This window comes from Larus michahellis, chromosome 2, assembly GCF_964199755.1.
Source record: "Larus michahellis chromosome 2, bLarMic1.1, whole genome shotgun sequence".
Lineage (NCBI taxonomy): Eukaryota > Metazoa > Chordata > Aves > Charadriiformes > Laridae > Larus > Larus michahellis.
Genome location: NC_133897.1, coordinates 47,876,396 through 47,899,758, shown reverse-complemented (window position 1 = coordinate 47,899,758; position 23,363 = coordinate 47,876,396). Strand labels below are relative to the sequence as shown.

General features: G+C 41.4%; 1 protein-coding gene across 4 annotated transcripts in view; it reads left to right on the top strand.

Moving 5' to 3' along the window:
* The window catches only part of CPNE4 (copine 4), a 249,600-nt gene extending 231,933 nt beyond the window's left edge, over positions 1 to 17,667 (top strand). For all 4 annotated transcript variants that reach the window (XM_074575177.1, XM_074575178.1, XM_074575179.1 and 1 more), the window contains exons 13-16: positions 3,354 to 3,405; positions 7,931 to 8,064; positions 10,281 to 10,517; positions 17,078 to 17,667. In XM_074575177.1, the coding sequence (XP_074431278.1) occupies positions 3,354 to 3,405; positions 7,931 to 8,064; positions 10,281 to 10,517; positions 17,078 to 17,209 (555 nt within the window). In that variant the 3' untranslated portion in view covers positions 17,210 to 17,667. The remainder of the gene's footprint in view (positions 1 to 3,353; positions 3,406 to 7,930; positions 8,065 to 10,280; positions 10,518 to 17,077) is intronic.
* The last annotated feature ends 5,696 nt before the right edge of the window (positions 17,668 to 23,363 follow it).

Genomic DNA, 23,363 nt, shown 5'->3' with positions numbered 1-23,363 from the left:
CTCGTCACTGTGTATGTACAAGCAATGGAGGCACTGTACAGTGGGGAAAAATATTTTACTATAATCTGCCTCAGCAAAAATATTTTAGACCATTTATTTAGTTGATGTATCCTCAAAAATGCTGTTGCTGTAATCTACATTGCGATGTATGGTAGAGCTGCTTATTTTGCTTGTTAAAAACCTTGAAGAAATTACCTGAGAAATAACACGTTCCTGGTGCAGGAAATTCCTAGACAGCTGTATTTTAATAATCCCGCATCCGTGATGGTATCTGCTAAATAATTTATCTGGAGTCCTGCAGAGGGAAAAGATTAATACATAGCCAAGTGCAAGGAAATGTCCTCAGTTAGAGGCTTTGAGTGGCATCAGGTAGTGCCACGCTGATCATATGTAATCACCTCTGCAGTCCAGAATTTCTCTCTCCTTTCCCTTTATGGATTGACTTTATGGACTGATGTTAAGAGAGAGGAGGAGGGCTGAGCAGAGGGTCAGCTACATATTCGAAACTTAATCCAGGGTCTGTGGCACACCCATGGTTCTGCCACCACAAGGGAGACAGCACAGAGGCAGGCTGAAGCACAGCTGGCTTTACTCACCTGAGTGGAGAATGAGTTCTGAGCATTTGGAGAAACTCTGCTTTAAAAATATCTGCTGTTGGCTTTGCCTCGAGTGATGATTTCCTGTTTGTGAACCATCACTGAGCTGCTCAAAGAACTTCTCTCCTTCACGTTGTACTTTAAGCTAGTTTAAATTGTGATATGTTGTTCAGAGAGCTTAGGAAACAACCCAATACTTCTGCATTCATTGTGTTTCCTGTCCTGCCTTCAGGATAAATTTTAACGCTGTTCTTGGTGAATCAGGATGACAACGTGTAAGAGCCACCTGCTTTGAGAGAACAGCAGCCATTGCTCAGACAGTATTATTTTTTGGATCATTGTGCACACTTACTAGACTTGGGCTTTCCTTATTGGCCTGAACTGTTGTCTACGTCTTTCTTAAATAATAGGCTGGGTGCCATAGCTCTGAACCAGATAAATTGTTTGTATAGTGTGATCCTGAAAGAGGTATAGCAACAAAAGCATCCAGCCCATGCTTGCATGTGAGGTTAAAATACTGTATTCATAGCTCTGGAAAAGAATTGTGACACTTCTTTTGCTATAATTTCAAATGCATTTGGAATAAAGAAATAAAATCAGTGAAGACGCACACTGTTGGAAGAATCAGCCTGTAATACATAAACATGCATCGCCATCCTTGTTGCTCTTGAGATGCAGTTAACACAAAATACAGAAAGCCTAAAGGAAGAAGAAAGGTTATTGAATAACAAAAAAAATCATCAGTGAGTGAAAACTCACATAACCGCTCTTGACAGATGCAATTACCTTTGGCCTGAAGCTGGTCATGAGACTGGCAGATACCAGCTGGGCAAAGTGTGCCAAGAGACGTACAGAGCAGACAGACAGAAGGGCTCTGGAGCACTTCTGAAGCGTATCTGACAGCCTTGCTCTTCTGTGTCTGCTCAGTGAGGAACATACGTTGTGACTTTCTGCATTATTTTCCATGGCCGAGTAGGGCAGCCTGAATGGCCCACGTAGAATCCTTTGTAAGAGGCAATTGATGCTTGGTGTAGACATAGCAAACTCCTGGCTGGGCTGAGCTGGCTGCAGGCTCTTCAGTGATTTTTTGCTTTAGACTTTTCCCATTATGGTAGAAGTCCTTTTTTATTTAACCTCTTAATAAGTAACGGTAGGCATCACTGCAGAGAGCAAGGCCAGCATATGACAGGGAAATTCAATTTCTCTATGAGAAACTCTCTTTGGCAGTAATTAGCCAACTTATACCACTTTGCCTTTACAGAAGCTTCTCTGTAATCACATATTTGATCTATGGGTCTATTAGTCATAGACCAATTTCTGTGCTGTGCTGTGAAGTCATCTAAACTACCAAATATAACAGCAACATCCAAGAAATAAATCTTTTTCTGCAAATAATCCAAGTTCTATTGTACTGGGAGTAAACACGTTGCTTTCCATATGACTAGGACTGTTGACACTTATGAAGGTCCTGCAGAGATCTATAAAGTCTCAAAGGTGTGTAATTGAAGTTAGCTTCATATAAATGCCTTCATGAATCTGGAACGATATACTTGAATTCAACTCTAAATTATGCAAATCACCTGCTTAACTCTCAGCCATATCTACTTTTTGCAAACCAAAATATATATATATATATGTTGTGCATTGCAAAACAAAAGTTGGGCTTCATTCAACACAACTGAAGACAAAGAGGAGAATTAAGAAACTGAGCTTCAGAGCTAAAAAGATTAAAAGGAATCAAGCCTCCTCAGTGACCAAAGAAAGGAGTAAAAAGGAAATTGGATCAAATGCAGGCCAAAACAAAACTTAAAACCAGAAAAAAGCAACTGAAGAAAGTTTCAGTCCCCAAAGATTTGTCTTGTGGATACAGATCTGTAAGTGACAGACAGATAGAGGAAGCCTGGGACCTGAGACTTACATTGCCTTGCATTATTTGTGCATATGGAAGTCTTGTATTATTTTTCTCAAGTCACTAAAGATACAATACATTGGGTTTTTTAGAAAATCGGCATTTTTTTTATATTCAGAGTAATTTCTCTTAGCAAATACCTCCATGGTATTTTATCACAGACAGATTTAGAGAGAGAGACAGAGAGACAGGGTGCAATAGTCATGAAATTTGTGAAAAAACAAGTGTCTTCAGTTTTTTTCTTATTAATTTTCCCCCAGCCTAATCTAATTTCTTAACCATCTTAGACTTAGACATTTCATACATTTTTATTTGACAGCGGGTCTGGGTTACTGCCTTGATCTCACTGGAGAATAAATTATTTACCCAGTAATCCCACGGCCTGCAACTGAGGAACTGTTCACCCAGGGGAACGGAGGATTCAGAAGAGGGCTGAGCTTATGCTCTCAGTGCTGTAGCACAACCTGCTTTCTCTCTCCTGCAATCTGAGATGCCGAGGGAGGGAGAGCAGGCATTTAAATCTCCTCAGCAACAGATCCCTCTTCTGTGCCTGGCATTGATAGCCCAATCCTGACACTATATTTATGTGATTTCTCATGTACTCTGGTGTTCTTTCTTTGTGCTATTTTTCCTTGGTTTTCTTGTTGTTATTGACAAGTTTGACTCCGGTTTTGTTATTTTGTTTCTGCAGGGAGTTCCAGCTGGGACTGTATTTCACACTTAATGGCTGAAAGCTTGAAAGATCTCTAGTTCAACACAGAAAGAATGTAAAGCGTGTTTAACCGCAAGTCCTTTTGGAATAATTCTTCTGACTACAGCCTTCTTCTCTTCTTTCCATTTATCTGCAGGTGTCTCATGATTTTGCAATCAATTTCAATGAAGACAACCCAGAATGTGCAGGTAACATTAGGACGGGCTGCCGCATTTCTGCTGTGTGCAAAATGTGCTGGCATTTTGTATTATACCCCCTGAGTATTGTTTAAAGTGTTTTTTAAAGAAAGCAGCTGGGAGTTGCAAAACCAGACAGACTCTAAGCCACCAGGCTTAGCTTTAGAAACCTTAGAAAGTGCCACATACTAATTTCCTGAAAAACAGATCCCCTTGAAAGTACACCATGCTGGACATTCAGCACTTGAACTTCTCCAGATCACTAGCACTTCTGAAAACTAAAGCCTTAGTTTCTAGATTCATTCTAGATCTTCAGCTACAGCAACATCACAGGTTGTGTAGCTAAGAAAGGCAGGACATGCAAATGCAGGATGTGCACTTCTGTGATGAAAGACTCCCTCTGTGTAGAGCCAGTTCTTTGGCCAGACCTATAGCACCAGTAGCCTGCTGCAAGTCAGCCCAGCCATGTCCAACACCAAAGGGTCAGGGCAGCAACTGAGGACTACTGTAGTAGAAGGAAGCATACTTTCATGACAGCAAATGCAGCAGGAGGCTGTTTTAGCACAGTGTAAGATCTTGGTGTGTTCCATCAACAATCACTAATCCTCCGTAGTCGGAGGCCAGAGTCAAGTAGCAGATCTTGCTGCACGTCTTGTATTTGTAAGTGAGGTCTGCGGTGACTGATGCTTTCTTTCTAGCATCTCCTGCCACAATTCACACATTTCGTAAAAGGTGAAAATAACGGGACAACAATCTCTAAACAGTCAACAAGTAATCCCAGACTAAGACTTATTTGAGAGTCTTAGTCAGATGATCATTGCTGCCTAAAATCCACAGGTTGTTATTCTTCCTTATCCTTCTGCTACCTTCCAAACACTGAAATTGGTGTTTCAGAACACTCTTCCTGTTCAATTTTCCGGCTGCTCCATTCAGCCCTTCTCAAGCTTATCAGCGGCTTGCTTTCAGGCATAGTCAGCGGAGTATGTTCAGGATGAGAATTAAGATGCCAAGAAATGAAGTGAGGAAAAGGAGAGAGGACAAGCAATGCAAAGGAAAGAAACATTAAAAGAATGCAGAGTTCATGCATCTTAGATGCAAGACCTCTGGTTTCGGTTCAGTGGGCGTTCCTGCTTTGTTGTTGCGCTTGGGCTGTTGGACTGCCCCAGGCTCTGCAGGTCATATGCTTGAAATGTAATTGGGCGTTAAGTCCTACAGCTGCTTGATGTGCTCACGTAGCTTTTTACATTGCTTCTATGGAGTTAGAAGAAGCTGAAATGATACGTATGCATCTAGAGCTGCCTGTAAGCTTGTGAGCCAGTTTAAAGCGAGATTTTTGTCATACTGAGCGTCGGGGGCTGAGGCAGGGAAGGAAAACAGACCTCAGAATTTTGTCTGGACCATCATATTTTAAAATTTAGTTAGCTTGCCTGCATCTGAACACAGACACATTGGCATCTACACAGGGCATGATCTGTTTGAAACGTCACAGTTAACAATGGTCAGTATTAGGTGATAACATATTATGCATGTAGTGTTCAAATGTAGCTTTGTTTCCCAGTCTAAACGCAGGACATTTCTGACCTTCTGCGAACATCAGGGAAAAAAACCCCCTAGCACTCTATGCAAAGAACACGTTTTTTATTCCCCCTTTGCTGCCTCTTTTGAGTCCAAGGCTAATTCTTTTATCATGCTGACATTGTTACAGAATGATTTGTATTGATTGGTGCTTGAAAAGGCTGTCTCATCTACATAGTGCCAGCAGCAGGTCAGAGGGTGGACAGACAAACCCTCTGCAAGAGCTTACTATCCATACCATGCTATGGATACAAAATAAAATGTAGCAATGGTAATGTGAGGAGGTTAAAAAAAACGGAAGCAGCTGCTCTATGGGCTTTGTGTTGGCTTATGTCACTGAATATTTGTTATGTTATGTATTTAAACTTTATTTGATTCTTTGCCTAAGACTCAGTTATCCGATAAGCTAAGCCATCACCTAAAAGGAGTTTTAGGGCTAAGAAGACATTAAAAGATGGTTGCAGCCTGAAAGAAGGCCGAGGAAGAAATTTTGCAGCACTTGCACATGCGTCTACGAGGTATAAAAAGCACTTCTTTGTCCTAAATGATACCATTTAAAATAATATCCACCCGGATGAAAGCAAGAAAAAGAGACAGAACAGAAAATGTGTTGTTTAAGCATCTGCTGCAGCTTGCTCATCACCTGCCTGTGATGGATGCTTGAGTAGTTCCTACCGCCAATTGTTCTGTGATGTTTCCTAGATGCTCCCACTGTATTAGGTGACACAGAGAGCAGTTCCACCAGCATATCATGTGGAGAGAGGATGCAAGAGTGAGAGGGAGACAAAGTGCTTAGTGCCCCCGCTATTTTTCCTCATAATATTTAGCATACTTGCCAGAAAACAAAGGAAAATTGCAGAAGAGTATCTTGCTTTAAACCAAGAAACAGAGGTTGCATCCAATATAAAAAGTATGCGTCTAATTTGCTTTTGAAGAATGAATTCCCTTTCTTTGTGGAAGTAGCGAGCTTTCTCTAGCACAAGGTGTGCTAGTGAATCATCGTGCCACATTGAATAAGGACTGTGAATTGATATGAAGATCACTGGAATTCACAAAATACAGATATTCTCACCTTTTTTCCCCTGTTACTATTTCCATTCTTGAAATTTTTAATATTTATAGCCTTATATTTAGTATATTTATAGTATATTATATTTATAGTCTTATACATAGTATTTAGTCTTTGTTGTCTGAGGAAGACAGTGACAACTTCTGATCGGAATGAATGCTTCTGCACATGCATGCATTTTACATGCATCTAAAACCCATATTTATATGCATACACTGTATTTCATCAGAGCTATTGAAAGTGGATTCCAATTAAAAATGTAAAGAGTTGAATCGTGAAGAAAAATGCACGCTGGCGCTCCCTAAAATAAAGGGGTCCAACCAAATTAAGCTACAAAGTAATCCACTCACATATCCTATTGGATTTGAATATATAAGGACAGTAGATATTTCTAAAAGATATTAATCTGAGATAGCGAACAAGAAATTATGTTTCTAGAACATGTTTCTTTCTAAGATGAAAGCAACTTTCTGACATGAACCAGGCTAAATCTGTGTGGAATGCGGGTACTAAGGTTTATCTCGTATTATTTCAATGCGTAAGAAAAAAGCTACAGTGTATCTTGTCATCATCTTAGGAAAGATTTATGAGGCCTTCATGCAAGATCAGTAAGTATATGTAATGAAATCCTTAGCAGGTTTAAAATTGGGAGTTAACAAAAGGTCAGTTTTGCAATATGTAATTCAGTCACTGAAATTACCAAGGGAAATTTTGTAACATTACTCTACATCTTAGCCAATCATTGCTATAACTGGAGCGTGTTCTTTTGTCTATGAGCACTGCAATGGAAAATTACGTTTGCAACTATCTATTGCGGAGAAGACTGCATTCTCCACCATTTTTTCATGCGAGGTTCAGGTGTACCATTGTAAAGCAATTACAACTCCCTGTGATTTGTTAGCAATGGGTCTGCACCCATATATCCTGTAAACGTGGTTGAGTAAAACCTTATGAGCTAGTCTCAGTGCAAACTGAAACTGGCTTAGGATCTTACTGAAGTCATTTCACTCTTCAGCATCCTTTACAAAGCTCTTCTACTATCACTTTAGACCTCTAATCCTTTAGGTCTGGTAAGCCGGGAGCTCTGAATGCAGAGGCTAACGTGCATCACTTCAAGAAATCCTTCTTCTCAGTGACTGAAAATACCAATTTCCATTTTGTGATCTGTCAAGTGTGTCAGCAGAAGTCTGTTCTCCCTGGTCTGGCTATATATCCTGAAATGAAAAAGCCCAAAATAGCTAGTTCTCCATCAAAACTTCTTGACTGAAGCTCATTTTTCTGTAGACTGCAAAGCATCCTGCTGTTTCTTCCAAGATTTCACAGCTTTCGGTCATAGTCTAATTCAACCTGTGAGCAATTATGCAAATTCACCCTGAAAAATTATTCTCTCAGCACAGAGGAGTCAGGTATTTGAAAAGATGTTGAATTCCTTGACAGCTCTAGGTTGTAAGTACAAAGGGCAAATTCGTTGGTAACTACCATGATAAACAGAAATAAATATTTATCTGAAGAGGAAGAGAGAGAAGTGTTGAAGTGTTTTTAATTTGTGTCTACCCTTTTAGCATGAATCTTAGCTGTTGATCAGGAAGTGATCAATTACACCTTGCACTGAGAAGGATGGAAGCTATTGCATTGCAAGCTGATACCTGGAAAACAGACATTAACAACTGCTGGGAAGGAGAAACATGCTATAATGAATTATATTTTACAAACTAGATTCAAGGCAGCTGGAGACAGCTTCTCAGAAATTATCTGAAGTTGTTAGTCCTTGCTAATCATGGGATATTTTGTATTTATTCATTAAGAACCTGACTTTTATTTACATTTGAAACAAGCACGATAGCAGTGATGTGCTCCACATTCATTTGCCTTTTGTGTGGGTTTTCATGCCAGGAATACAAGGTGTTGTGGAGGCCTACCAGAGCTGCCTTCCCAAGCTGCAGCTCTATGGGCCAACAAACATTGCTCCCATCATCCAGAAGGTGGCAAAATCAGCATCCGAGGAAACCAATACCAAGGAGGCCTCGGTAAGGGCGTAATGCTGTGTTTGTCCTTTTTCTTGTCTTATCATGGATCTCTTGTAGGCCATCAAAACAAGGCCTTTTCATGTATGTGAATCATGCCTTCACAGTTTTTACTAACTGCCTTCACGGAAGGCAGCCTGAGTCTGTGTCAGCTGGAGCACTGTTTCTAGCCTTTATAGCTTCGATAGTCACAACTTTAAATTCTTCCCCCACTGTTTCCTGCTTTTAGAGCTGCTTTACTGTAACACACCCAGTTCTTCACTGCGGAAATATAAATGGCACGCTAAGGTTACACAAATTTAGGGGCCAAGCCCTAAAGTGTTGATCATACAAGAAGAGGAGTTCAAATGTTTCCCTACACAGACTACCCAATTTCAAGTCTCTAGCAGAGGCTGTACTAAAACTTTTTTGTTCAACCAGGGGATTTTTCCAACCATTCCTTTGAAAACTGTAGTGATACAGTTTTCAATTTGCTGTTACTGACATGGAGTATCATGTCCCTTTTAGAAATTGGGAGACAAGTCTGCTAGCCTGCATCTGATACACGACCCATGACAGATTTCTTGGGCTAAAAGACTCGTGTTTTAAATTTATGCCTTTGAAAAGCATTAGGCTTATTTTTCTCCTGCCTTCCAGACAGAATGGGAGAAAGGAAGAATGAAAAAATTGAAGTGAATATGTGAGCAAGTAGGTCTGAAACATTTACAAGAGTAGTGCTGTGGGAGTAAATGATGTAAGAGAGAACTTGTATACTGCAGCAAGAAAAATGCCATATAGGAACAGAATAGAGCTGTACATTGGCCTGCATCTCATCACCAGGCTTAGAGCTTTCTCTAAGCTTTCTTCACGTGCTGAGCCTTTTTTTAAGTCCTATTAAGGCAGCAGTTCCCAAACATTACTGTTCATGAGTCTGGGCTTGTGATTGTCACTCCACTGCTGTTTCCAGGGTCTTGATTGTATTTAGGGTCCCAGTCCTAACATGCAGAATCGCTGTGTTTGAATTTCCATACCCACCTAACCCTGGGGTGGCTCATTCTGTTCCCAGTGCTGCCTCTGAACTAGTATGCCATATTGAGTAAGTTGCTTCATTCCTCTTGACCTACGCTTCCCCTCTTTCTGTTTGAAAAACAAATTTATTTATAGGAGTAGTCTTCAAGATGAAGTTTTCTCCCTGCATGTTTTGTTTTATTCATGGCAGGAGGTGATGAACAGAAGACTTTGAATTTATGTAGCTGCATATACATAAAATTTAATGATTAGTTTGTTGGTATTGCTCATGCAGAGTGACCAAATTCTATGTTCTGTTCATTTTTCCTATTAATGCATGTTTGTTAAATGACTCCAACTGCCTAACAATTCATAAAGGATCCACGTAAGAGTCACTCTTTCCCAATACCAAATGAAGATATGTTGAAGCCCATGATCCAGTTCAGTGGGCTTTGGAGTTTTGGCGAAGAAATGACAAGAGCATAAAATTGTTTGCTCTCCTTTAGAGAATGAGAAAACCTCTCTTCGGGGCTCTGCATGGAGTGTTTGAAGATGGATATATTCCTCCCTGCACATGCCCTTGTCTGCCTCAGGGACCCCATTACTCTGCAGAACGCAGCAAACCTGCCATGGTGTGGTGCTTCTCCCGCAGGCAGCAGTGGGTCACCCTCCAGTTTGCAGACGGCTGCACCCATCCCACTTGCCTGTTAGCAAAGCTCCTCTGCAAAGTGCTGTCATAACCTCCATGACAGCTCGGCTACAGGCTTGTAACGCTTCAATACCCCATTCCTCCCTGCCTCCCACTGGTTCCCAAAGGGAAAAAAAGGGAAAAAAAGGGAAAAAAAATGTAATTGGAAACTGTGAGCAGAAGTGATTGTGCAGCAGATGGAAAATAGGGCTAGTGAGGATCTCAGGACTATTCCAGACTTCCCAGCCAAAGTCCTGACTCTCCCAGCCCTATCAGCTAGAGACCCCCTTTTCTACATCTCTCTGCTCCCTCCAGCTCCTGGAAGTTACCTGAACTACAGCTAAACTCCAGAAGAGGAGAAATTAGTAGCTGAGGAGGTTTGGATGGGAAACACACTTAGCCTTTGAGTGACTATAAAGGCTCTTTTCTATTTAAAAAAGTCTATGACTGAGTTACCAGAAACACTTTTATACTGGAAAAGGGCAAGCAGCTTTGGAAGATTAACTAATGATATAATTTTTCACTTCTTGTCCAACAACTTCAGCAATATTTCATCTTGCTGATTCTGACGGATGGCGTCATCACAGACATGGCTGACACCAGAGAGGCCATTGTCCATGCCTCTCACCTTCCCATGTCAGTCATCATCGTTGGGGTGGGGAACGCCGATTTTAGTGACATGCAGATGCTGGATGGCGATGATGGGATCCTGAGGTCTCCCAAGGGCGAGCCTGTGCTTCGAGACATTGTCCAGTTTGTGCCATTTAGGAACTTCAAACATGTAAGCTGACTTTTCCATCCATTACGCAGAAGGGTGAATGTATATAACATATAGTGAATGGTCCCTGGGGTTGGGCCTAACTTGGGATGGGCATGAAGCTTTTAGTAAACCTATGGCATTATTGTGTCAGAAACAGAAAAAAAAATGGATACAGAATGAAATGTGCTCCATTTGTGAGATGGTGAGGGTGGGAAAAGAAGAGATGGGGCAGAATCCATGCGCTTCTTGTGGTGCCAGTCCTTACCTCTATTTTCACCCTGACTTTAATTTGTTTGCCCTCCCTTACTTTTTTTTTCCTAGTGTCTCTTTTCCATTCTCTTTGCATCTGTTCTATTAGGACTACTGTATTCTGCTTTCCACCCCTTAATTTCCACAGGCAGCTGAAATGGCTGTGGATTTGTACTCATAGTGTTCCCCAGGAAGCTGTTTCCTTATTGAAATTCAGGTTCCTAGGTTCTGAAAGGCAGGAATATCCACCCACAGCATCCTGGTTGCCTCCAAACCCTTTACCCAAATTCTGTACAAGAAAAAATCCAAGGAAGTGCTATTACTAAGAGCCTCCTTGTGTTGTCAGCCAGCTGTCCCTGTTCCAGTGTGGTGTAGGAGACACTCTAAGAGCGGAAAGGAGAGACCCAGCATTAAATTGCCAAATTTGAAATAATCCCTTGGCCATGTACTTTACTCCTCAGTGACCTGCCCTACATTGCAGCATCTGCCCCAGGGACTTTTTCAGCAGCTGGGTAGAGACAGCGTCTGCCCACAGGAGCTTTCCCACACACAGCCAGGTTTTCCAGGGGCCTTTTCCTCTGTATGAAGGCATGAAATGGCCGTTTTGTTCCTATGTGATACTGATCGCATCCCTTTCCCTCTGTTTTTCCATATTTCTCTCCCTTCCTTCCCCTCATTCCTTCTGTTATATTTAAGTGGTTCTCTGGACTGTTTTTTTGCTCAACCATGTTTAGGAAGGATATCCTCGATATTTGATTTGAAATTTCTTTACTGCATAGCGTAACTGACTCATTCTCCTCATGAGATTGCCCTTTCCAATCTGCTCTCATACACTAGTGATGCTTAGATCTGAACTTGTCACACAGAAGTTTTCAATTCTGGGCTGGTTTTGGTCTGTGTATGGGCTTGCGGTGTTTACATTTCTTTAGTTTTTCTAGGCTTTTTGTTACCACAGGGGACTTTTTTCTTTTTGCTACTTCCAAAATACCTTCATTTTATTTTCCTCAAGAGTTACTTTTTTTTCTCTCTTCAAATTACAATTCTACCATTATTTCTCTTACATCTAGACACACTTCTTACTGTCGCAAACCCTACTGAGGAGTAAGAGGAACAGACTTGTTCCTCTTTTCCCTCTACCTTTATGTAAAGAATGGATCCTCATACAAGGTAAAACTCACCTTGTGCTATAAGCTTGGTGGCACCATGCCAAATGGCTGCAGATTTGCCACTGAATTGTCGATACATACATTTCTATGTTGACAGTGCCACTCAATCACCTCTTTGCTGGAATAAAGGATGAGCTCGACCTGCTCATAGCCCACAATTCTCCTTCATCAGATAATCACAAGTGCGTAGTGCTGCACTGTAGTCTGTTGTGAAAGTGTCGAGAGGAGAGTTATTTATGGGCTAGTGCTAGACCTACTTTCAATTAGTTGAAAATATGTTGCTGCAAGGAACTGGCACAGCCAGCTGCATTTGTTATTTTTAGTTTCACTTTGTGATTTTGTATATATAAGTTGAAATCATCCTTTATTGAATAGATTAACGCTGACAGTTGCAGTCCTGGGCGCTGAATATATTGTGCCTCTGGTGTTAACTTGCGAGCAATTCTATGTGTGATTTTAATTGCTAGCATTGGTCAAATGGCCTGCATTTTTAGCTGGTTTTGATTAACTTCCCCAGTACTAGGAGAGGATAGCAATTTTAAAAATTTATCGCTCTTGCTAAATAGTGGTATTTTTCTCCCCCTTTCTCTCAGTAGCAGAGATAATATAGATATAGAGATAGATCATGTATTTGCTATATCAGAAAAGTCAATATATCTTATGCAACTTGATATTTAGTCTGTTTATTGTGATCTTTCAGCATTTCAACAAATGTCAGTGTAATGGATGAGTGCCCTTAACAATAGCCACTTCTGGTTGACTTTCTTTATTGTCATATCCCAAATAATCTCTCTCTCTGAACAAAGTGACATTCACAGCTATGTTGCTTACTTATCCAGAGCGCAAACAAAAGACCATGCCTTTTGCATCAACTAGTAAAATAATTTTTCATGGTAAAAACGATTGCGATGTTATGATTCAAACTTATTCTTTTCCCCACAGAAAAATACAGATTTAACCCTTTTTGGAGATTTTGGTTAGATCAGTTCTGATCACACACAAGAATTACCATAAATCAGCATATTACATTTCACAGCTTTAAGTAAAATATGTATTTAGTTTAAAATCACATCCCTTTTGTCAATGTACCTTGTGTTTAGTTTTGGTATTTGGTTCAACTACTAAATAGAAAAAAAAAGTTAAAGGATCTTTTTAGAAAGACTACAAATCAAGTTGTATAAGATTTATAAATTTCTCTGATAAATTGAGTATTTATTTATGCCTAAATCTGTATTACCTCCACTACTGATGGAAGGAGGGAAGAAAATGTTATTTGTGAGCAATTATTTTTTGTTTTGCCAGAACAGTAAACCAAAATTCATTTGGAGTCAACTCAACGCAATATTTTTTTTCATTACTTCTATTCTCAGGTCAGCCTGGAACTCAAAATCTTTTATCTATCCAAAGAGATCAAAAATAATATATCCAAAAGCTGCCCCTGTGAGAAAATTAAAAGGAGAGAGAAGGAAGTTGTAAAAATAACCTATAGAGTGAATCTATATTTATTTTCTAAGTTTGACTTCAGAGAAGGTTCCGATCCTGCAGAGCCCTCATACAGGCATTTAACATATTTCAATTAGTTACAATTATTCACATACGTAAAACCTCATACTCACTTCAGTGTTTTCCTAGCTCAAGACCCAATGTAGACAGAAATATTTACTGTAGGGCTTTAATCTCCTGCATGATGTGGTGTATCAGGAGTACTTCAGTAAAGCATCTTACCTTTTTACTCTCATTTTAAGGAATAGCTTTGAAGCTATCAAAATAATAATAACAATTGTAGTGATTCTTGGCAAATCCTGTAGTTGCAGAGGCTTGATAAAATCAAGGTAACCATTACTGTTTAAAAAAAATGTCCCATTGTATAGTGAGTGACATACGCAATTTATTACAGGGGAACATAACCAAGGGAAAATCTTTTCCCTGAACCCAAGTGAATTTCTTCTCTCTATAATTATCACCACTCCAGCAATGTGAGTGTCCTTCACCTCAACAGTAGAACGGTGATGCTCACAATCATTGAAATGTAGTTGAAGAAAATCACCCATCTCAGTCCATTCAGAGTCATATTTTAAAAGCTGAAATTCTCTGCCTTTAGGATGCGTGATATATTTACTGTGCACAAATCTAATGCCACAGGTAGACTGTATTCCACTCTGCGTTGTATTTAATCATAAAGGCTAACAGCTGTGACTTAACACATATATCACAAATGAGTGTGGAAAGCACAGCTCTGAGCCACTGCAAGGAGCAATGTTTTGCACTGTGCATTGTAATTAAAGATTAAGCATGGTGAAGCTATGGAACTGAATCAACAGTCATTTGTAATATACACCAATTATCATCATAGGGGATTATTTTCCTGCTGCTGGCTGATCTGATTGTTGTGCATTAGCCATCAGTTGAGAACTATTCGTCTTGAGGTGTTTATTGCTAGGATGCTCTTCAAGCATAGCAGTTAAACACTGGAGAAAACATTACAGTAAAACATTAATGTACGTTCTGTGTTAAAAACACAGCGAGGTAACTCTTACAAGGCACTGCTGAACTGGGGCTGGATTTTCCTCAGAAGTTACAGGGTCTGATTCTTACTTATACAAATGCTGCTTTGTACCATCTGGTCTAGAAGTGAGAGTGCTTTACCACCACAGAAGTATGTAAGATGCAGGTGGCCTGGACCACCAGACAGGAAGACACCCCTAACCCCAGTTTTGGGATGGTCCCTACTAGAAAGAGCCTCCAGAAAAAACAGACAACACCGGCATGATGCAACTGTATTGTACTGTAACACAACAGTTGTCCATGTTCAGACTGAAGCATGGAGTCAACCCAGCTAGCCCAGAGCAACTCTGTGTTGGGCCACAGGTAGCCTGTGAGCCTGCGGGCATGATAAATGTTTTAGCTTAAGCCTCAGTGAAGGGCTTCTTACTTCACATGGACACTGGGCGAGGAGCTTGTAGCACAGTTGACTCCTCAAGCAAGCGGTGATTCAGCCGTGCATCTTGAGCCCTGGCAGAGCCTCTTCTGAAGGGCTGACCCTTCGGTCAGGAGGAATAGATGTGGCATCAGAAGAGAGAGAGAAGTGTCGACAGGAGGATGATGCAGAAAGATGAGTCTTGGCCCAATTTTCAAGACACGGACTACACATGAGCCAGAGAAGCTGGTGGCAAGCGCTCCTGCTCAGCATTTTTAAAAATAGAGCAGAGTGAAGTTTGCTCTATTTCTAGTGCTTGTGTGTGCAGTGGTGGCCCCGGGAGTCTTCCCCCACTCCCTGGTTTTACCCTTTATGTAGAGTTGTATTTTTGGTAAGATGGCACAGAGGCAGGCTAAGGTACATACAGCTTTGGCACACTGGGAAGGAGATTAAAAAACCATAATTCTCAGTAGCAACATAGAAATCAGGCATTTGCCTGACTCCAAGGAGTATTTTCTACTGATTTCAGTGAAAACAGGTTGAGGCAAGAACAGGGCAACTGTGGAAAACCATGAATTTCACTTTGAAGGATTAAAATAAATGGGTTCTGTTGCTGTGTAACACCTGAGAACAGTTGCTGTGCTGTCACGCAAAGTATGGGCTCTGCTTTGCCAGTTTGTTCGTGCAGAAATGTTCCATGCTTTTTTTGCCTGTACAAATATTTTTGGTATAAATCTCACAGCAGGGAAACAGCAGTTCATTTTATTTGTTACTAATCACATATGTGACTCAAAATACCAAAATAGAAAAAATAGTTTTGTTTCTAGTTTTGCTAGCGTTATCTTTGTATTTGTAGCATTGTAACATTCGATACTGGAATTTATAATAGCCCAGGGGCTCTCTGACCCCTGGATTAGCCTGCCTATTAATAGTTTATCATTTAAATCCTGTGTAAACCTAATTTTAAGATTCTGGAAGGATATGGATCCCACCCCATGAAACAGAGTAGGGCAATAAATAGCCAATACAACTACTTTGTGACGTGGTAGTTTTGCAACTGGCTGACAATATTACAGACAGGGAGGGGGGAAGTGTTCTTTAGTGTGGGAAAAAATAATTGGTGTGCAGAAGAAATGTGACCCAGACACCAGATGAAGAATTCCCATGCATCATCTGAGCTGCAATCTGTGAACCATGGCTCTACTTGGAGATAAACATATTAGTTAAAACTTTTTCATACTGATGTTTAAGCATTTGCATTTTTACTGCATTTTTGTGGTGGGCTCAGAGGGAACATGGTCAGGCAGGCTGGCTCCAGAGGGGCTGGAATCGACTCTACCCAAATACTTAGAAACAAGTAAATCCAAAACACAGGGCAGGAATGTGCTATTGAGCTGCATGGGAGCACAGGAGCCCGTTTTTGTCACTGCTGAATACAAGGGCTGAGGAAAATCCCTGCACCACGTGCAGGTAACAGTCACACACAAAACACTGTCAGGGTGTGAGGCAGCAGCTGTGTGTCGTCAGTGGCAGGCATGGTGTCTCACTGCACTGAGGACTAGCCTGTGGCAAAAGCCAGTGGCCGTCTCTACATCCATCTCTACATTTCAGGGTCATCAGTTCTTAAGTCTGGTTGACATCCACCATTTATGTCCACCATTTATGTCCACCACTCTTCTTTGCAGGAAGAGCTTTAAAGCCTCCACAAAGCCTAGGACTGAAGCTTTCTCATGACCATGGTTTCATTACAATGAAAACAAAAATATTTTTTATCCAATTAAAAACTTCCCCAGCTATTAAAACACCATGCCAGATACCGAAGAGCAGGATGGTGATGATGAAGGCCTCCCTTTTACAGTGATGTCCACTCGTGTCCAACTTGAGGCTCTGCAGAGTTCCTCACTGAGCGCTGATGAATGAAGTTTTTACAGCCCTTTTCATTATGATATGGTGCTCTCCCAGAGTGCAGGGAAGTTCAGTTACTCTGAACTTAAAATACGCCAAATGGACCTGAAAAACATGCAGGGCACTTTTGGCCTTAGTGTACTTTCAGGCAGCTACACCTACAAGCCCAAACTGACTCACAAAATGAGCTTCCAGCAATAGCGCCGCTCACTTTGAGTCTTTTTTACCTTCCATTTCTGTACCGTACTTCCTACCTTGATCTCACAGCACCAATGCCTCTAAAAACCATGACACTTCTAGCACGGAGACAGGTTAACACTTGTGTTTTCTACCATTTCCTGCAGGCATCCCCAGCTGCTCTAGCAAAAAGCGTTTTGGCTGAAGTTCCAAACCAAGTCGTGGACTATTACAATGGCAAAGGGATAAAACCAAAATGTATGTCAGAGTACGAGTCTTCCAGGACACTAGCTCCATGAACCTGCCTGCATTCTTTTACAAAATTAAAAAAGAAAAATGCTACTGTCTACAACTACTGTACTTAAAAATGAAACAAACAAAATAGCACGTTTTGGTGATTTTTAACTAAAATAACCATTTTTTTTGCATGTGTAGCCTAAAGGCTTAAATCTGTTAAGCGGTTGTATTGTTGAAAACTTTTTATGAGAAAAAAACATCCAGAAAAAAAAGTAAACTCTTTACATTACAGCATGTCGCCTTGAAATAAAAAGTTATCTGTATCTGTTTTTTATACAGGTTTGTTGAAATTTTGCTAAATTTCTTATCTTTACACTGTAAAGCATTTTGAAATATTTATTGAGAGTCGATAGCCAAAATGTCTTTGGTTTAATCTCCTATGAACTGAGAGATTTTTCAAAATGGCAGATGCATGAACTGTATTTTGCATGTTTAAAATAAAAACAACACGGTTTTGCAGCTGTTGTCTTTATTTCTCTCTCTGCCACAAGGCTGCCAGCTTTCAACTTCCATATTCCAAGAAAGCGGTAATAAAGGGTTTCAAGAGATACCTGGCCTGAACCGTGGGCATTTCTAATGTTAGCAGTTTATCACACGGGCACCCAAACATGCCCACTCAGTCTGTGGCCTGAGTAGCAATTTTTCAAAAGCCTGACACATCCAGCTGTTATGAAGAGTTCAGACCGTAGCTGTAAACAGATCTGGCTTGGAGAGCACGATCTATCCATCAGGATTGCATGTCTTAAAATATGCCTAATTAATCCAAACGATCTGTCTGGCTTTCGAATGGGTCGTATTTTAGCTGCCCAAATTTATAATCTCTTATGTTTGGGAATTCTTATTTTGTTTCATTTGTATTTCTTAATCTCACACCCAATATCCAACTTTGCATGAGACGTTTTCCAAAAGAAATTTTGCACGGCCTGATTTGATGACAACCAGTGATTTGTAACTTCATGCAAAAACAGATCACTTGGTCTTGTGTGATAGAAAAACTGGGTTTGTACCAAAAGAATATTCAAGCCACCTTTTTTTTTTGAAAGATGATACACAAGAACAGATAAGCAGTGGATTGATCTTTCCATTGAAATATTTATGTATATAAATGAAGAAATTAGATCATTGTTATTCTTAGTGTTTGAATTTTGGCTTCTTCGTTTGATAAAAGACAACAGTGAAAGATGTGACCTCTTAGAAGTTAAGGATAAAATTTGACCAAAAGTAATTCGTGTGGGATTGTCCGAAGGGTACGGCTTCAGATGAGTTGTGCTCCCACTGAATTGAAAACATTCTTGTTACTAGTTCCAGAAGAAGCTGTTTTGGGCCAGTGATGAATATTTTAGAAAATCTCACCTGGGAGCAAGGGGGTTTGGGTTTAGAAGTATGTGTGTTTAAATAAGTTTGCAGGTAATGTAGAACTCTAGCTCTCTGATTCTCCTTTAGAAGTAACTTCCATGGGATCAGCTTTGATTGATGATTTTGTACCACAGAATGAAGGCAATGGGAGAGCCAGGATGCATGGGGCTGCCTTCCCAGCACATTCAGTTCTGTTCCATCTATATCCTGCAGCGCAATCGCTCAAGCTTGCTAGTAAAGATTCCTTCAGCTGATCGGATATTGAACACCAGCCAGTGTTACTTGGTCATAGGTATAAATTATCTGAAGATGTCCCGACTGAAAGATCTCAAATCCACATTTCCATTTAATGGTTGACTGTTCATTTGAGAGCTTACCGCAGCAGGCTGCACATCTCTCCCTCTGTGGATGTATTTCAGCTGAAAGCTACCGTGATTTTCCCTTATATCTCACACACCACTCTGCCAATGTATCTTAATTCTTATCTAAAACATCTCTAGTTTCTTATTCCCATTTCTCCCCTTTTTTCTTTCCTTCTCTATTCTCAGAAGGAGCATTTTCTAGCTGTTAAAGCACATGACTGAAAAATCTATGACTCCATGTTCTTTGCTCCTCCAGTATTTTATTTCGCAATCTGGGGCAAGTTGTTTAACTTTTCTGCACTTCAAATTCCTCATCTGTAAAATGAAGGTCACTGCCATGTATTCATAAATATCTTACAACAGTACTGGGGGACTTTTAGTGTTTGAAAAGTGATTTGAGATCCTCAGAGGCATGATGGTGCTCTCGCTACGTAAAGAGTATTACTTTACCCTGGGGATGGATTTAGGGACGTAATGTACAGTTGAGGAGGGGTTAAGCCTTTTCTTTATTATTTGCCAGCCTGAAGGAAAGTAAAAGAAAGCTTTCATCAAGGAAAAACTAGGAATCAGATAAATTGTTCTTCTGGTTCTTTGGATTTTTTAAGTGTTATGGTTACATGGAATTGGGCAGTTACAGCTCTTCATTAGCAGAGGTGTTACGAGGTGCTTCTATAATGTAGCAGCACATAAAATGCGGAGATCAACATGTGGTCGTTCAATGGTTATTGTATGCTGAGCTACATAAATTAGCAGTCTTTTTCATGTATGTAGGTGGTCAATACAACTGTCTCAAGAGAATCACACTTGCTGCAGATCTTTCTGTTTACTTCACACAATCCAGACTATAAATGTTGTCTACTTAAAAACAAATCATTATTAGTGGTAATATAGATCAGCAATTCTGTAGCAGCCCTTGAGGTACTTGAAAAGTCACCTCCATGACATTGAAAAATCAATGGGAAATCTCCTTCAATCTATACAGATTCCAGCATATAAAACAAACACGTAACAGTGTGGTGAGCTGGTGTAGGAGAATTCACAAAATGCAAAACTAGCCATATGGTAAAGGCTTTCTAATGAGGCTTTGAATGTTATTTTCATTGCTCCAAGCTACTCAGTACAATAAGACAGTATGGGCTTTGTGCAGGGTAATATCATTAAGTATATGAATATATCACTGAAAGGGCTTTTTTTCTCTTGTTTTATCTACTACGGGTTTTAGCGAGGCCATCTGCCTTTAGGCTGAAAAGCCATCAATTTTTCTCATAGATTTTTTTATGCAAATTTAAACTTCTACTGACTTTTGATGGATCATTTTGAATTCTGAAAACTCCTTTAAAATAAATTATGTCTTGTCCTTTTGAGGTAATTGATGATCTAAAATGTCTTTTCTGCATACTGCAATCCTGCCTTCCTTTTTACTGTTTCTCAAATCCAATTCAAAACCCAAAAGTCCATGAATACTCAAAGGTATTAATGATCCCTATTAGCCCAAAATACATTAACATCCATAATTCTTGAGCCAGATACTGAGCCGAATTGTATTTTCAGTTGTGTAGGGCAAACTGAGCGTACAATAAATTTAAAAAAAGTGCTAATACACTGCTAATTGCTTATTACTCTAAGGTAAAACCTACCTGTGTAAAGTCCTTACATGATAAGCAATATAGCATTCTATAGCATTTGATGAAAGAGTGTACAGGTATGAAATGAAAACAAAATTATAATTATAATAATAGTATCTCCCTAAAACATGTCTTTTCTTTTAGCTTCCAAATATTAAAGGTACACAACTGATGACAGCCAAAAGGTTTACAGTTTGACCCGTTAGAGGCCTGCTGAGTGTAATGGAGAACAGTGGCGCATGCCAAAGCTTGCTGCAGGTTGCAGAGGTGATATTCCAAAACGCACCAGTGGAAGGCCCTGGCCCTGAGCAGATTAGCATGGTAGAGCCCTGCAGGTCTGCAACACTCAGCTACATCCCTTGGGTTTGCTCACACACCAAATACTGTGATGGAAAGGCGTGTGGCTTATTGAGCCTCGTTGTATTGCAGTAAGATCTTTGCTGATGAGTTAGACAGAGCTGCCTCCTTCAGCTTCGCTCTCCGGCTGCACAAACAGGACACGGCTTACTCCCAGGAAGAACCCAACTGGTTATTCAGATTGACCTTTCTCACTCGGGATTACGGGTCTTGCAGTCACCCCTGCTATGTAAATCTAAGCTTATCTCCAACCTTTCCAGAGTGAAAGAGGTACTAGACGAACTACCTTTTTCTCCTAAGTAGCATGGACATTTCAGGCACAAAGCATTGGTACATTTACAGTCACATTTTTTGGAATGGGAAGGATGAGCTGGAGGCCTCCTAGGATAAGGTTAAATTTCTCAGGTTGGTTTTTTCCCTTTATTTACAGGAAGTGCCATTTGCCACAGAGAAAATACAGGTGTGTGCGTATAAAAGCTATGGGTAGTTTTTTGGATCGCAGTTTTGGGTGCGAATGTCAAAATTATGCTCACTGTTACCTACTCTGAGGTGCCTACAGCCTCTCTTGGATCTGGTTAGCTGGCCACAAGCCTCGAGTGCAACACACGCACACACATACCACAGCAGGGAAGAAAACAGAGAGGCAGGGTAAAGAGAAGAAGCAATGATGGACTTTGGCTGGCCACACTGAACGGTCACATATCTTTAAAAAAGATATTTCTGTGAAACCAAAAGGGAGCCTTGGGTTCATACCCATTCACTGTCCTACCTAGTGCACTGTCAGCCGTGCTGGTGCCCTGCTTAGAAGAAAGGGTGAATTAATTCTGAATACAGACAATTGCCAGATCTCACTGAAGCCAGAGAGGCAGAGATACCAGCCCTGTGCCAGGCTGCCCAGAAATCCTCTGCCTGGCCCGCCTGCGTTAACTTTACCAGTAATGTCGCTGACTACAACATTAAATATAATACCTGCCACAGATGTTGCCCTCCCACCCTCACGTGGCCTACACACTCACAAGCAGCGCCTGAAGCCCCGCACCCTGCAGCCATTTGATAAATCATAGAATCACAGAAGCACAGAATGTGTTGGGTTGGAAGGGACCTTTAAAGATCATCTAGTCCAACCCCCCTGCAGTAAGCAGGGACATCTTTAACTAGATCAGGTTGCTCAGAGACTCATCGAGCCTGGCTTTGAATGTCTCCAGGGATGGGGCCTCCACCACTTCTCTGGGCAACCTGTTCCAGTGTTTCACCACCCTCATTGTAAAGAACTTCTTCCTAACGTCTAATCTAACCTTACCCTGCTCTAGTTTAAAGCCATTGCCCCTCGTCCTATCGCTACATGCCCTTGCAAACAGCCCCTCCCCAGCTCTCTTGTAGGCCCCCTTCAGGAACTGGAAGGCTGCTCTAAGGTCTCCACAGAGCCTTCTCTTCTCCAGGCTGAACAACCCCATCTCTCTCAGCCTGTCTTCATAGGAGAGGTGCTCCAGCCCTCTGATCATCTTTGTGCCCTGCTCTGGACCTGCTCCCACAGGTCCATGTCATTCTTGTGCTGAGGGCTCCAGAGCTGGAAGCTTGGGCTTCTGCCCAAACCCCCCAGGTGCCCGCTCGACTCCAGCATGGTGGGGGGAGTGTTTTGAATCCATGCGAACGTCCTGCAACCCTGTGTGCCTAAGCGGTGCTTGACAGCGATAAACTTCACCTGCCACTGACACTTTCCCTTATTGACCCTTATTTTATAGAATCACAGAACTGTCTAGGTTGGAAGGGAACTTTAAGATCGTCAAGTCCAACCATTAACCTAGTACTGCTAAAACCACCACTAAACCATGTCCCTGAGCACTGCATCTACCTGTCCCTTAAACACCTCCAGGGATGGTGATTCCACCACTTCCCTGTGCACCCTGTTCCAATGTTTGACAACCCTTTCGGTGAAAAATTTTTTCCTAATATTCATCCTAAACCTCCCCTGGAGCAACTTGAGGCCATTTCCTCTTGTCCTATCGCCTGTTATTCAGGAGATGAGACCCATGGGCCAAATATGTTGGGCTTCCGCCAGCTTGCGGACAGAACGCTGGCACGGGAGTGATGGCAGCGCTGGTGGGGGTCCAGGGGAACGGGTGCCCATGGCTATTTCTGCACGTCCTCTCCCATCGCCCCCTTGGTTGAGCTCTTCCCACCCCCAGTGTCAGAGAAGCCCCATCGGCCGCGGGAGCTGGAGCCCAGACCAGCGGGGCCTTCGGCCAGCCCCGCGGCACGGAGACGCCCAGCCGGTCGCCGGCAAAGGAGGGGAGTAACCCGTCCCGCTGGAGCCAGCGGTGCGGAGCAAGGCTGACGCACGACCACGTCTTTGGGTTGGTTCGGGAGTTTTTACGTTAAACTTCTGAGGAAACTTCCTCCCGCCGCCGGGTGCGCGAGCCGGAACCTTGTTTCCGAGGCAGCACCGGGAGGTTTTC